At 39.1% G+C, this 13,854-nt stretch overlaps 2 protein-coding genes and 1 pseudogene across 2 annotated transcripts; 2 read left to right on the top strand and 1 right to left on the bottom strand.

Moving 5' to 3' along the window:
* The first annotated feature begins 143 nt into the window (after positions 1 to 143).
* LOC145485306 (uncharacterized) lies at positions 144 to 1,770 on the top strand (annotated as a pseudogene).
* A 1,891-nt stretch (positions 1,771 to 3,661) lies between these two features.
* Positions 3,662 to 6,014, top strand: LOC145495828 (uncharacterized). Its single transcript, XM_081475417.1, has 2 exons — positions 3,662 to 4,438; positions 5,163 to 6,014. Exons 1-2 carry the CDS (start codon positions 3,677 to 3,679, stop codon positions 5,304 to 5,306), a joined length of 906 nt encoding a protein of 301 aa, XP_081331543.1. The 5' UTR covers positions 3,662 to 3,676; the 3' UTR covers positions 5,307 to 6,014.
* A 92-nt stretch (positions 6,015 to 6,106) lies between these two features.
* On the bottom strand, positions 6,107 to 13,005 carry LOC145495820 (prostaglandin E synthase 2-like). The gene is made up of 5 exons (XM_081475406.1): positions 12,124 to 13,005; positions 10,472 to 10,665; positions 8,228 to 8,428; positions 7,719 to 7,833; positions 6,107 to 7,598 (listed from the first exon to the last, which is right to left on the bottom strand). The coding sequence occupies exons 1-5, from the start codon at positions 12,589 to 12,591 to the stop codon at positions 7,464 to 7,466; spliced, it is 1,113 nt and encodes a 370-aa protein (XP_081331532.1). The 5' UTR covers positions 12,592 to 13,005; the 3' UTR covers positions 6,107 to 7,463.
* Positions 13,006 to 13,854: the final 849 nt, after the last annotated feature.

The following is a 13,854-nucleotide window of genomic DNA, read 5'->3' as shown; positions in this document are numbered from 1 at the left end:
CCAGTACGCGGAGTAGGGATCAGAGAAACGTTTGGAAATTTAGGTTTTAAAGAAACTGCTGTACTCGATTCCAGCGAGTTACAGTTTCATTGTTTTGCTCTCTATATACATTCTCTATCGCATTGAAACGGCCCCAAAACTGCATGGAAACAAACGTAACCCACAGAGGAGTCGAAGTAAGTCGTTTTTATTCACTTTCTTTTCCATATTTCGAGCTCTCACATACGATCGTTACTTAGCTTTTATTAACCGAGCAGGAGGTCTGTATGGGAGAATCTTGACCAAGGTCGTGAGTACAGACCGAACGCAGTGAGGTCTGTACACACGACCGAGGTCAAGATTCTCCCATACAGACCGACTTAGCTCGGTTAATAAGATGTTTATTATATGGCAAAGAAGAAAACTTAAATTTGTTTAATGTAACTGGTTTGCTGACATTTTGCTTGCAAACGGTGATGAGCTTAACTTAAACGTGCTGAAATTTGCTCGTCCTCTTTACTTTTTTTTTTTTGTCATCGGGCTTTTTGGCAGTTCTATAAATGATTGAGCAGAAAATAAAAGAAAATGGTGAACATTTTTGTATTTTAGTTTGCTACTTTTTCAACGCAAAATGAAACCGGTCTAGATGCCGGTCCAGATGAGAAAATCTAGACCGCGGTCAATATCGATTTCAGCCAATCAAATTCGTAAAATCGGTAGTTCCCAGTGCTTGTGAGACACAGCCATATAATAAATTGCCATACAAACCGTATATTTACATTGTTACGCAATGCCATATATAGAGGATATTACACGGTGGCGAGAAGATATGGATTTTATGTTCGAGTGGTAAACCATTGTCTCTCCTCGTAAAGGAGCTAGAAACTACGGAACAACGGTTTCGAATAACTTCACTAAACGGCGTCAGAATGGCTTTAAAATCGGCACAAGAGACAAGTACGCGACACATTTGAGGTAAGGAAACATTATTTCAAATGAGATAGTTATCTACACAGTTGTTTTTACGATCGGTGATTTTCCCATACAATTCTCTATATACACAAGCTGTCGCATACACCACGTATTTTGAGCTTGGGAAGCCTGTGGAAGAACTTCAATTTCTTTGCGCTGGGCTAGTTCCAAGACGAGTTAAAAGAGGTCTGACTCTTTTCCGTTCTTTGGAGGATGCTGGGAAGATGTCCTGGGTCGACGTTACCTTCCTGAAGGAATGTTTACATGACGTTGGAAGAGAAGATTTAGTTGTGAAACTGACTGCGTTCGATATAAAAAGAGACCTTTCCATTCTTCTCAATTTCTATGAAAAGAAGAGGAATGGATTGCATCCCTTTCTCCAGCCATCGGCGACGAACGCGGCCGAGTATCTCGTTCAACTAATGGAGGGTTTTCAAGGAAGAGTCGATGTTAGAGGAATGCTCGGAAGCTCGGGCAAGAACCCCAAAGATCTTTGGCTACACTTTGTCTTTAAAAATAATAGATTTTCAGTTGCATAAATTGATTGATCAATCGATTAAGTGATTGATTAATTAATTGATTGATTCGTTGATTCATTCATTTATTCATTTGTTATTTCGCGGTATTATGTGTTGAATAAAAAAATAATATTTTTATACTTATCTAAATTGCAGGGCGATTTCTCTACGTATGTGAAGGAGCGCCACAATCTGGTGTTTCGTAGACACGACATTGGAAGCAGCCGGCCTAACTTGTCCTTGAAAAGACAAGTAGCCAATGCGATCAAAGAACTAGAGCGTTTAGTATACAAGTTATGATATGAACAATTGATAATAATAACAAATAATACCGTTTGCATACAATTTTGGATATGAACGATGAATAATGATGACAAAACATTATTGTTTTGCATACAATTTTGGATATGAGTAAATGATGATAATGACAAAGTATTATCGTTTTGCATACAAGGTTTGGTATGAACAATTGATAATGATGACTAAATATTATGTACTTTTAAAATATGACAATTATCCACACGGCGACTTGGATAATTGTAATATGTGATGTTGTTATATGGCTGTGTCTCACAAGGACTGGGAACTACCGAATTCACGAATTTGATTGGCTGAAATCGATATTGACCGTGGTCTAGATTTTCCCATCTAGACCGGCACCTAGACCGGTTTCATTTTGCGTTGAAAAAGTAGCAAGCTAAAATACAAAAATGTTCACCATTTTCTTTTATTTTCTTCTCAATCATTTATGGAAGTGCCAAAAAGCCTGATGACATAAAAAAAAAAAAGTAAAGAGAGCAAGCAAATTTCGTCAGGTTTAAGTTAAGTTCATCCCCGTTCGCAAGCAAAATGTCAGCAAACCAGTTACATTAAACGAATTAAATTTTTTTTTCTTTGCCATATAATAAACATGTTATTAACCGAGCTAAGTCGGTCTGTATGGGAGAATCTTGACCTCGGTCTCGTGTACAGACCTCACTGCGTTCGGTCTCACGACCTCGGTCAAGATTGGCCCATACAGACCTCCAGCTCGGTTAATAAGAGCTAATTATAAAAAACCCAAACATGGATTGTCGTATGAAGGTTGTCATGTAAATGTTCAACTTTACAACTTTCAATAAAATGGATGTGACGTTAAAATGTTTCGTTGACAATGTTTTTGTTTCCCTGAGTATTCTGCAACACTGCATGTAATTTATATAGATGGAGGACGATGGAGCAGTTTGAAAGTTTGGTCATTATTGGCGGGGCACATTCGGTACATAGGCTTTGTAGGTCGAACGCCAGTCTTCACTAGCTTGTTCTGCACCGTCGCACTGCCTTGACAGATGATTGATCATGGAATCATTTTCAACTCCGGTGCCCGAAGTATAGACCAGAAAGTCGTTCGGAAATTTAGGTTTTAACGCAACTGTGACTGCTGTGCTTCGTGAGCAGGTAAGTTAGAAAATATACCAGAATACTGACAGTGTAACAAATCCCTTCCTCTACACAAATCGACAGTACCAGAACTTCTCGATGACATTTGCCTAAATCAGCAAACTTGTGGTGATTTTCACAGCTGATCGCTTGAAACGCCTAGCTAACGTAACAGTAAGAACTGACTCTAACGTCACGGAAATCTAACCAAGTTGACAAAACCTACAGGCCACACCTATCACCCTTCGCCCCCAACACACACCCGTACACAATATCTGTAACTCGTATGTAGTCCTCTCTGACCTGGTTATAGTTGTAACACATATCATCAAACCTGGATCCCTGGAACTTCACGTTGAAGTCGAGAAACTAATCGTTTAAGCATTTCGTACATTTGCCGTAGTGCTTTTCAAGATTTGAACGTTGTATCTACATAGATAAAATAAAAAAGGGAGGAATCATCGGATGAAAATCTTACTACCTAAGATGACTTCTAACTTCGACTCAGGATTTATACCTTTACAACAGTCCTCGAAAACCCACTCGCCGATCGAAACTTAACGGCCTAACACATTGAAAAACAAACTGTTTGATAACATATGGACCCTTCAGCATAGAGTACACGGGAGAAAAGAACGCTTTCAATCTAGAAAAGTGCAGAAAGCAAATTCAGGGGAGGCCACAGGAACTGCGCATGATCATCATCGACTTCATCGTCCAAAAATTTACTTCCGTACGCCTTGCGGGCCTATGTTGGTTTCTTCTTTCTCTTTTTTTTTAAGATAGCAATGCCCAATCAGGATGTTTGCTTTGCAATTCCTGAATATAAAAGGTCAGGTATGCCTTCGTTCGGTCTCTCTGCCGCCATAGATGACACCGCCATGTCACTAACGACTAACGAGGGAACTAACAGTAAACTCCGACAAGCTTACGCTACTATTCTCCTTCAGATTGCTCGCAAACTGGATCGAGAACAGCAGCAAGAGCTCCGTTTCTACTACTCTAGATCTGGTCTGATTTCGGTGGAAGACACTGGAATTTTAACCACACTAACCTCTCTCGAACACGCTGGAATGATTTCGTGGGAAGACGTAGGAAGGTTGACTGAAGGTCTGCGTCAAATACAACGCCTGGATCTTGTTAAACTGTTGACCGAGTTTGAAATGAAAAGGAATCTAACGGTTCTTCTGGATTTCTACACGAGAAAGAGGCTAGGATTGGATTCATGCTTTCGCTCGGACTCTGTGCAATCAACAGCTGCATATTTGTTGACGGAAACTGTCCGAGAAGGATTTGATATCACAAACATTAGATCACTGGTTGAATCAGGAAAGAGCATCAGAAAGGTGTTGAATGAGTTCGAAGAAGAGATTGACCGAAGTGAATTTTCTTCTCCTTGGAGTAAACTCACTATGTTGATTGTCATCGCCGGGGAGATTATTGTGGCAGCTTCAGCGGACGGGAAACGTCACCAGAATCACCAACTGATGGAGATGTGTTCCACCGCGGCTGAAGAGTGCAGCTCACGGATGACAGAACTGGGAAGTTGGGTAAGCTTAAAATGGAATTTATAAGCTTGTTAGAGTCTATTTTTAAAGTCACCGTAAGATTGACAAAATGGCCGTTCTTGTTGTTATAGGACTGCGCTACTTATCCTTAGCGATATTTCCAAAGCGAAACCGAAAGACCCAACGCGGCGGAAATGGTTTGACGTCAGCTCTAGATCTATAAATATCATAGAAATCGTCCAATGAGGAGATGAGACTATTGTTTAAATATTCGGCTGTGATCGACAGCATGTCTGAAAACAAAGATCTATGAAAATAATACCCAGGAATAATAGAAGTCCACGTCGAAAACAAATAATCCTGTGATTTTGTGGAACAATATTTTCTGTAGACAATTTAAAAACTTTACTCTGCTACAGAATCCGAACAATGTAGTAAACAAAGATTTTTCGCGAAAAAAAATGAAACGGCAAAAATGGACCTCAAGGATGAAAAGAGAGAAATGTTTTATCGATCCCATGCTTAATGATCATCTGACGTTACTTCAGAAACACTTAGGAGTATATGTGAACAAAATACGGTCGATAATTTAATCATTTAAGTTCTGAATTTTACACTATTCTGTCAGGCAGAAAAGCCGTTTGACCATCTTGTGCTTTTTCATGTAATTAGTCCCTTCGCAGGAGCGTTTCAAATCGATTATCATTTGACAGAACAAGAAATTCAACGAATTCAGTCCTTATAAAATATCCTTCTTTTCCGGCAGCAAGATTTCTGTCACCATGTGGAGGAACGATTCCAACTGGTGTGGTATCAACCGAATTCAGGGTCCGATCCCAGCAGTTTGCTCGTGAAGAAGGAAATTGCTGACGTGGTTCACAAGCTGAAGGAGTCCAGCTTTTTTCAGTAGACAAACATCTAGTTAGGTCTACACCAACCTGCATAGTTGGTGGTGTTTCTTGCGTGGATGAAAAAAAGTCTGCGAGGAGAACGGAGAGGAAATGTCTGTCTCCTCTCCATTCCTCTCACGATTCATGTTTTCATTCCGCAAGAAAACCACCAGCTATGTGAGGTCTTTCCTTCCCTTATTTTTTTATTCCACCTTTGCTTTCTGTCTAGAGTGACAAGACAGTGACAACAAAAAATTCAAAAAATACTAAAAAAAAAACGAAAAAGAGAAAAATTGAAAAAAAAATGGAAAATGAGGTTTTGAGAAAAGGATTAACATCGCAAAAAGATTTATGCTTCGAAATGAAAAACAACTTACTATTATTTGAATATTCAGAGATGGAGGAAATTTATACAACTGCAAAAATATCGACTTAACCATTTTGAAACTTATGAATACTATTGATGCAATTTGAAGACTTCCAGATATCTTATATTGAAATAATGTGACGAAGTTTGAGAGGATAACATATCTCAAGAAAAAAAAAGTGAAAGAAGGACAAAACATTACCAAAGAAAAGTTAAGAAACCAAGTGCAACAAGAAACAAACCCAAGTGCAAAAATACCAATACTTACGACTTATGGCGGAACAAAAAACGAAAAACTTACAACTTATGGCGGAACTAAAAACAAATACTTACAACTTATGGCGGAACTAAAAACAAATACTTACAACTTATGGCGGAACAAAAAACAAATACAGAAAACTTTTATGGCGTGACAAATAAAATACAAAGAAATGATAAAGGAAACACAAGGACACTAAGATTCACAAAAGAAACAGGATTGACTTTACAAGTTGTGTTCTAAAGTTTAACAATAGAACTTTAAACTGAATAAAGGGATTGACGTACTTTCAAAAGAATGGTCTTGACTGGTGTTTATATATAAATACTTGTTTACCCTTCAACCTGTGCTGTCTAGAGAAGATTTGGGTGGCGATTTAAGTCTGTTGGTGGACACTAAAATAACTGCTTCAGACAAGCTTTGCCTATTTCTTCCAGGCATTCACAAGGAATCATTGCATCGATTTACTGATTTCCGTTGGCTTTGAGTCATCCTGGTTGGGTTTTTATTGTTTTTGAAAAAATGATTCCAGGAAAAAAAAAACAAAAAAAAGGATTCCTGGATTTTCCAGGAGTAAGTCGAAAGAGAATTTTCAAGTAGGTTTTCCTGGTCTCCTAGTTTCCATGAGCAACGCAAACCCTCTCTAAATAATGAGCAGAAATTAGAGCAAAAGAGGTAAGGTTATTCAACGACGGTTGTTTAGAAATAAGCAGTCTTTTTTAGGAGATCGAACGTTCTGGTAGTTGCATAGTGCCCAACCGACCCTACCATGCAGCGGTTTAGAACGCACATACTGCTATACGGGTCTATGAGGTCTCTGTATTGATTATGACAATCACGATTTCAAAACTTCACAAACTGTATTTCACTAAACTTTACATGTTAAGATATTGGCTGCATTTCTCAAGATTGTACGCTGACCCGTTAACCAGTTCTTCATATTCCTTTAATAAGGATGAAATACTTAATGGTGAAGCTTCTATGCGACTAGCTTCTTGGCTCTCTCCGTTCTGCACAAGTTCATTAAGTAAACTCGTTCGTTACTCGTTCAATAAATCAGTAGGGAAATCATCACACTTCCTCAAACTAAATAAGATGAATGAAAAGAGTGAAGCCTGAGACTTAATATCCCTTTTCTGGAAAGCCAAGTTATATCACTTTCACAATGTTAGCCGTGATTAACATTTCATACACTGCTCCTACATTTTAAATCATCACTATATACGTTATAAAGGACTGAGCACAGTTTTAGAAGCACCTAACATTTTTCGGATTGCACATTCGCTGCTGGTCGTCTTTATCAATTCAACATCTACATTATTCGTTAAATTTGGCGAGGATTGCACCATGCAAAAACAGTGCCTGCTTTCACTTAATGACTGAAACATGGTTCGGTCAAACTTGATGTGCGCTTAAGCCGTACGCCGTACGTTGATTTCAAAACTTAATATTTAGTTCTTGCCGTCTTCGCGTGATTCACGATGAGTTTTTTGCTTTCGCGTTTTATTTCTGCACGTGCAGTATATCGATTTTCGTGGTCAAAGTCAGATGTCAGATATTGTTTGCTCCAGCGTGTGTCTGTACGGCTTGTTTGACCCGATCGTACCATGGCTTCATTGTTGTGTGCGTCATAAGATCTCGAAATGCATCGAGTCCTTCCAAGCCACTCAATACGCCATACACTGCCTAAAAAGAACAAAACAGAAGGCCGTTTATAAGTATTGACTGAGTGAGAAGAAAGATGGACGTGGGCAGATGACCGAGCAAGATACAGTATCTAAAGTTAATTAATACTAAATCTTTTACCAAGTCAGCGAGATTTGGTGCACTGCCTCCCATGAACTTCCTCTTGCCTACAGCCTTCATCCATTTTTCTGCTTCCTCATACATAGCTTCACGGACATTATTTTTGATATTGTACCTAAAGAGAGAAACAAGTCATTGGCTAAGAATTAAAGACCAATGAAGTCAGATAGCCCACTAACACAAAACAATACCACATAAAATTCATTTGCGGCTACATGCATGCGTTCTATAGGGCATAACCTTACAGCTGTTTCAGATTGCCTTCTACAATGCATTTCCGAGCCTGCATAAACATGTCTCCCATTGAGTGCTAAATTCTTTCAAAATTAAGAAATGCCTACAGTTTAACCTCAAAACTTCAGCTGATAATGAAATTGACAAAGATCCCCTTTTTGTCTAAAGTTCATTGTTGTGTGATTTGGAATTTCTGACTTGCATGGAAAAAAAAATCATCTGTTTTATTATAATAGGTTGAAGGAAAGCTATAAGATAACGCAAAAAAAGCGTACTTGTTCTTCACATGTTTTCCAACAAAGTACATGACAACTGGCCCAGCAAGGTAAGTTGTGTATTTCTCAACAGTGCCAAAGTTGCTTTGCTTGGTAAAGTACTCAAAAGCTTGCATAGCTTCTGATGCTGTGCGGTAGATATTCGGTGACAGTGTGTGAACAAAAGTATTGTCAACCCATTTCCGCCATTTTCTCTCTTCCCTACACACAAAAAAAGCAATATTGTCATCAGTAAGTCCCAATAAGCGATTAGTTATTTGCGGCTAGCCTGCAATATAGGCGTATTCTGGTGAGCGAGTGCATTTTGATCAAGCAAGCACCATCCTGGAAGAGGCTTGGGAAGAGGCGAAAAAGCATTCTAGGTAGTATGAGTACAAATCTACTGGATCACGAGCTAATACCGACAACTTGTGAACACACAGAAAACACCTGCACTGCAGGCTATGTGGTGGCCTGCTAATTTGCACATTTGATTCTGGATAAAGTGTTCCACGCTTCAATACTACCCAGATTCATTGTGTGTGTTCTAGGGAAGACACCTAACACTCAAAGTGTCTCTCTTCACCCAGATGCATACAGCTCTGCAGTGAGTACCTGTTAGGATCTCACAGAACATGAGAAAAAAAAAAAATTGCCAGATGGTGTATGTGGACAAGCATCTTATACAGGAAAAGAGAGTGGGAAGCAACACTCCTCGAAGTCAATCAATGCTTAAGACATTTTTCTCCTTCATGAGGGCCACTTTTTCCTGAGCACAAACTTTAACCTCATCCTCTATTAGATCAGAAGAATGAAAAAGGCTTCCACCTTATGAAGGTAAAATAAGTTGAGTGAGACAAAAATATTCATCCATGTAACCTACACCAACTGGGCAAAAGAAAAAAGAAAACACCCATGTATGCACTGTAGGGGAGACTTTGATGTCTGCCTCGGAATCCAACATCTTTCTAGTTTACAGAAACTGGTTTGCTTACTTTAATTGCAATAGACTGTTCCCAGCCCTCTATTTTCTCGCATTTTTATTTGATCTTTGAACGCCCAGATAGGATCGTGAGAGAACTGGATGCCAGCGCAAAACGGAAGACTTGACTGGGTGGGGGGTGGGGATCGAGAAAAATATTTTCTCTATTTCTTCTTGCTCCCTTTGCTCACAAACCCCACCCCCCACCCCTGCATGCTTCACGCTTGCTTCGCTCCCATTTTGTTTTGCGTGCACTAAATGGAGAGGCTGTGAACAGTCTATTATTGCAATGTCTGCAATGTTTCCTCTATTTGACTGTGGCAGAAAGATTTTTTTGTAGATATATTGAAGTCTATTTTACAAAGAGTTAAGGTGATTCCTTAGTATTGCATTGCGCATCCCTACTGCGCACGATTTTCACATCTTTAGCTCACGCACATGAACGTGTTCGTGTACAAAACAATAATAATAATAATAATAATATTTATACAGAGGGCGATCTCACATAAAGTGATTTTCAGAACGGCCCTGTGGAAATATTATAAAACCGTAAAAGCTATACAAAACAATGCTACTCAAATGTGAAAGATATGATATAAATAAAATGTGTTCAGTTTGAACAACATTCAGTTTGAACAATATTTGTTTTTCCAAACCTGAATGATAGATAGTTAAAACAAAATGTAAGAGATTTCCCTCAAACTAAGCTCGATAGTGAAATAAATGCTCCTTTTCTCTTAAACAAGCACAGTGACCCCCACTTTTTATTTCATAATTTCAATGAGAACAATATCCTCAATAACTGAGAAAAAAATTAGCAGAAATCTATGGCTACTTTTTCGGCAAATGAAATAAATACTACAGAGGGAGACATAACAGGCCCAACAGCGCATGTCCAAATTATGTTTCCTTTAAAGGATAAAAAATGCAGGGTAATTGAAGACATTTTTTCTGGGACATGGCTGAATAAACAATCAAAGAAAGTTAAACTCTGTGTGATATAACACGCTGCATTGAAAAATAATCGAGCTTATTTGTTGCGTACGGACCAAAAGTCACCTAAATAACCGTATTTGTCAGCATTGTGGCGTGAAAACAAGCCCAGTGATCCCCTCTTTTTACCAGGTTGTTAATATCTCCTTGTGCTGTAACAACAGCATACCAAGTTTCATCGGAAATCTATGGCAGGTTGCTTTACTAGGGAATCACCTTAACTACTAAGACAAACTGTAAAATTATTATAATTTCAATTTTATTTAATAATAACATGTTCGTGAACCTACTTTCCTTTCTCCATGGATGGCTTGTCCAGGGATTCTCTGTACATGATGAAATACTGGTTGGCATATTCTGTCTTTTCCTTTCCATCAGATCCTTGCATGGTCATTTCAGGGTAGTAGTTTAAGATCTGTTCCAAGGAATCTCGTCCCAGCATCAAAGAGCGAAGAGCACTAATGATAACTGATGAGTCATTGATCTGTGGGGAATATTATTATTACAAGAAAGTTCAGCTTAAATGACAAAACTGGCAGCTCTTCAAGTTAATACATGTATAATACAAATATTCATATGAAGAGTGCCCCCAGGGGGAGGGGGGGTAACTCCCATATATTGGCAATATAGTTATGTGCCCTGGGATAGGGTATGGTTTTAGAGGTTCCTGATACTTAAATATATCATTTTTGCCCCTAGGTTGCCCCTGTTGGCATCATGTTCCCGGTGTGATCCTTAGACAGGGTACCTAAATAGACCAATTTCGATATATTAAAATTCAGCCTGACACAATAGACCTCAGCACGAGTCTCTGGGGAATAAACCCCACAAACTCTGTAGTTATTCCCCAGAGTCTCGTACTGGGGTCTATTTTTTTAGGCTGAATTTTAATATATCAAAATTGGTCTATTGTATCAACTAAAATCCCAGTGCGTAAATGCCCAGCTAAATGGAAAACAAATTCTATGCCTGATACTTAACTTACACCACTGAAATGAAATAAAGTTGACCCACTTACACCATTCTTAGCAGAGTGTCATTTTTCGGAATTGTAGCTTAAATAGGGTATCAATTTAGGTTTGCTTCACCCCTTAATAGGGCCAGGTTAAAACCCTTTGCAGCACACACCTATCCAAAATTTAAGGGAGTACCCCCTTCCCTCCTCCAAGGAAGAGTTCCTAGTTTTGTCATTTTTTTTATATGTTATGGATTTTTGCACATTATGCAGTGTGGACCTCTACGTCCGTTTGCTAAACTGAATCAAATTGCTTTCTGCTAGTTTGTTTGTTGCTTTGTTTTTTGGGGGGAGTAATTATTTCAAGGTCACTCATAATTTTTTGCATATTTTCATTTCCAATGTGTCTTACTCTCCAAGAAGAGGTGGTCAAATCTGCCCCTTAGAAACTGTAGTGGTTGATCTGATCAAGGGGCGAGTAGAAGGGAAAGAGTGCGCAGTGCACTTACAAGGAAGGGCGCATGTTCACTTTGACCTCCCCCTCCTTCCCCATCATCATGCATACTTTATTGTGATGCTTTTCAGGAAGTGCACTCCCTTTTTTAATGACTCCATTTAGCTTTACCCCCTCACATCCCCCAGTCCCACCTCCTGGCCAACAAGAAGTAATCCAGAGGGTGTCCGTACACTTTCATCAATGCCAGATTACTTAGGAGTCCCCTGGGTGCACACCAAATCTTCCAGTCTTTCTTATGGGTCACTTTATCCCCCTGGTATGAAGGAAAGTGATTGAAGTACATTTTTCACACTTATCTCGCCTTATCTGTGGCATTTTCGGGGATGAATTCGGAACATTTGACACAATTTTGTGGTCGAAATGGCGGAGCTCTACATTTAACGTTTTCTTTATTAGGGTCCAAAAAGTAAAATCCTCAGCACATTATACAAGAAGTTGACTACAGTGTATCCCCCAGCTGAATGTCTTACCTGCTTGTCATCTGCGATAACGATCGGGACTTTCTTGTACTTGGAAAAGCTGATTTCTCCTTTCCACAAAGGGCTCACCTCCACTTTGTTATACTTGATGCCATGATAATCAAGAAACGCTCGCACTTTACCGCAAAAAGGACAGTTCTGGTATTGATATAAAGTAACTGTTAATTCTGAAATTCCTTTCTTGGGAACCAGTTCTAAGCCGGTCTCAGAATCTGTGATCGGCCTAGCTTTTACAGCAGTGGAAAACAACATGCGGTACGACACAACCGCAGAAAGGCTGACTCCACAACTCGCAGCCAGAATAACCGCGAATCGACGACTTGTTCCAAAGGCAGCTGACGCATAGCTACTTGAGCTGACTAGGCATCTCTGCATATAAATGCTCCCTCTGTTTAAGATCGATTTACTCATTGCTGAGTACATACATGTCCCAAGACGACACGCATCTCTGGCCGCCATATTTATTTTCCTTATGCAATACCTTGTTCCCGGGACTTTTCGACCGCAGAAATAGAAATGTCCGTCATGTAAAATACCATGAACTGTGCTAGATCACAATGTAGTCGACGCCCACTGCAGAAATTTCAGTAATCCTTGTTACTTCCAGTTGGGCTGAATCCCAAGATTTCCTGCGATAATTTATGCCTGATCGCAGCACAGGTCAAGTAGTGTTCTTACAATGTCATGGCTCAACAGAACGTTAAAGTCATTTCTTACCAGCTTTATTTCCTAACAAAATCTCACTGAATTTTGTCATTCATTTATTCATCCTCTTTGCTCCGGTGAGTAGAGCATGAAGGATCCGGATAAAGATTAATCCGAGAACCTGCATTGTGACTGATATATAGACAACAGATGCAAGGAAAATATGACATATTTTTTCAGATGTCTAATATTAAGACATCACATCTGTTGTCTATATATTAGTCACAATGCAGATACTCGGATTAGCCTTTATCCTAAGTTATGTACTGAAATTATCTGCGGTTAATGTCGAGGAAAAGGTCGTTGTTATTCATCGTGGTAGATGGATCAAAGAACACGACAGGGATATACCTTTTTTTAAAACAGCCTCAGGACAAAGAACATTTTATTACAGAACTATTGGACTTTGGAACAATTTAGACCCCTTTTTAAAATCAAGCTGTTCAGTTCAGGTTTTTAAACGTATCTTAAAGTGCCTATGAAGTAAAAAATAATTGCTGCTTATTTGAAAGGCTTTTCAAAGTAAAGAAGAATGGCGTTTCCCTTTTTGGAATATCTGTTTTCGTTCTAGAGATATTTACGTTTTTGTATTATGCAAATGAGGAAAGTGATGACGTCATAGGTGGTTCCACTGGAACAGTAAAACACTGAATCAAGAATATCTCTAGAAATATTGGAGCAGTGTTCTTCAAACTTGGCACCACAAATGTGCATCACGAAAGAAACAGAATGACACCTTCTGTGTTGTTGCCATGGCAACACTTTAGGCTCCAGTCTCTTTCTGTGAAAAACCAAATATGCCAATTTGCAACCCTTCAAAAAGGGACAGAGGGTCTTGCTCGGAACACATGTGATTCTCATATTGTCTTGACTCTCCCCATTAGATTGTTGGGAGTGGATGATCCTTGTTTAAGATAAAATCTGGTAATGTTAGTTATAATTAAAACAGGATCAGCAGGATAACTGTTGTCATGGTGACGGCACGACAGGTGTCATTTCGTTTCTTTTGTGATTTAC

This window comes from Orbicella franksi, chromosome 1 (genome assembly GCF_964199315.1).
Source record: "Orbicella franksi chromosome 1, jaOrbFran1.1, whole genome shotgun sequence".
NCBI classification, from domain to species: Eukaryota; Metazoa; Cnidaria; class Anthozoa; order Scleractinia; family Merulinidae; genus Orbicella; species Orbicella franksi.
Note: the sequence above shows the minus strand (reverse complement) of the source record. Positions and strands in the feature narration are given on the sequence as shown.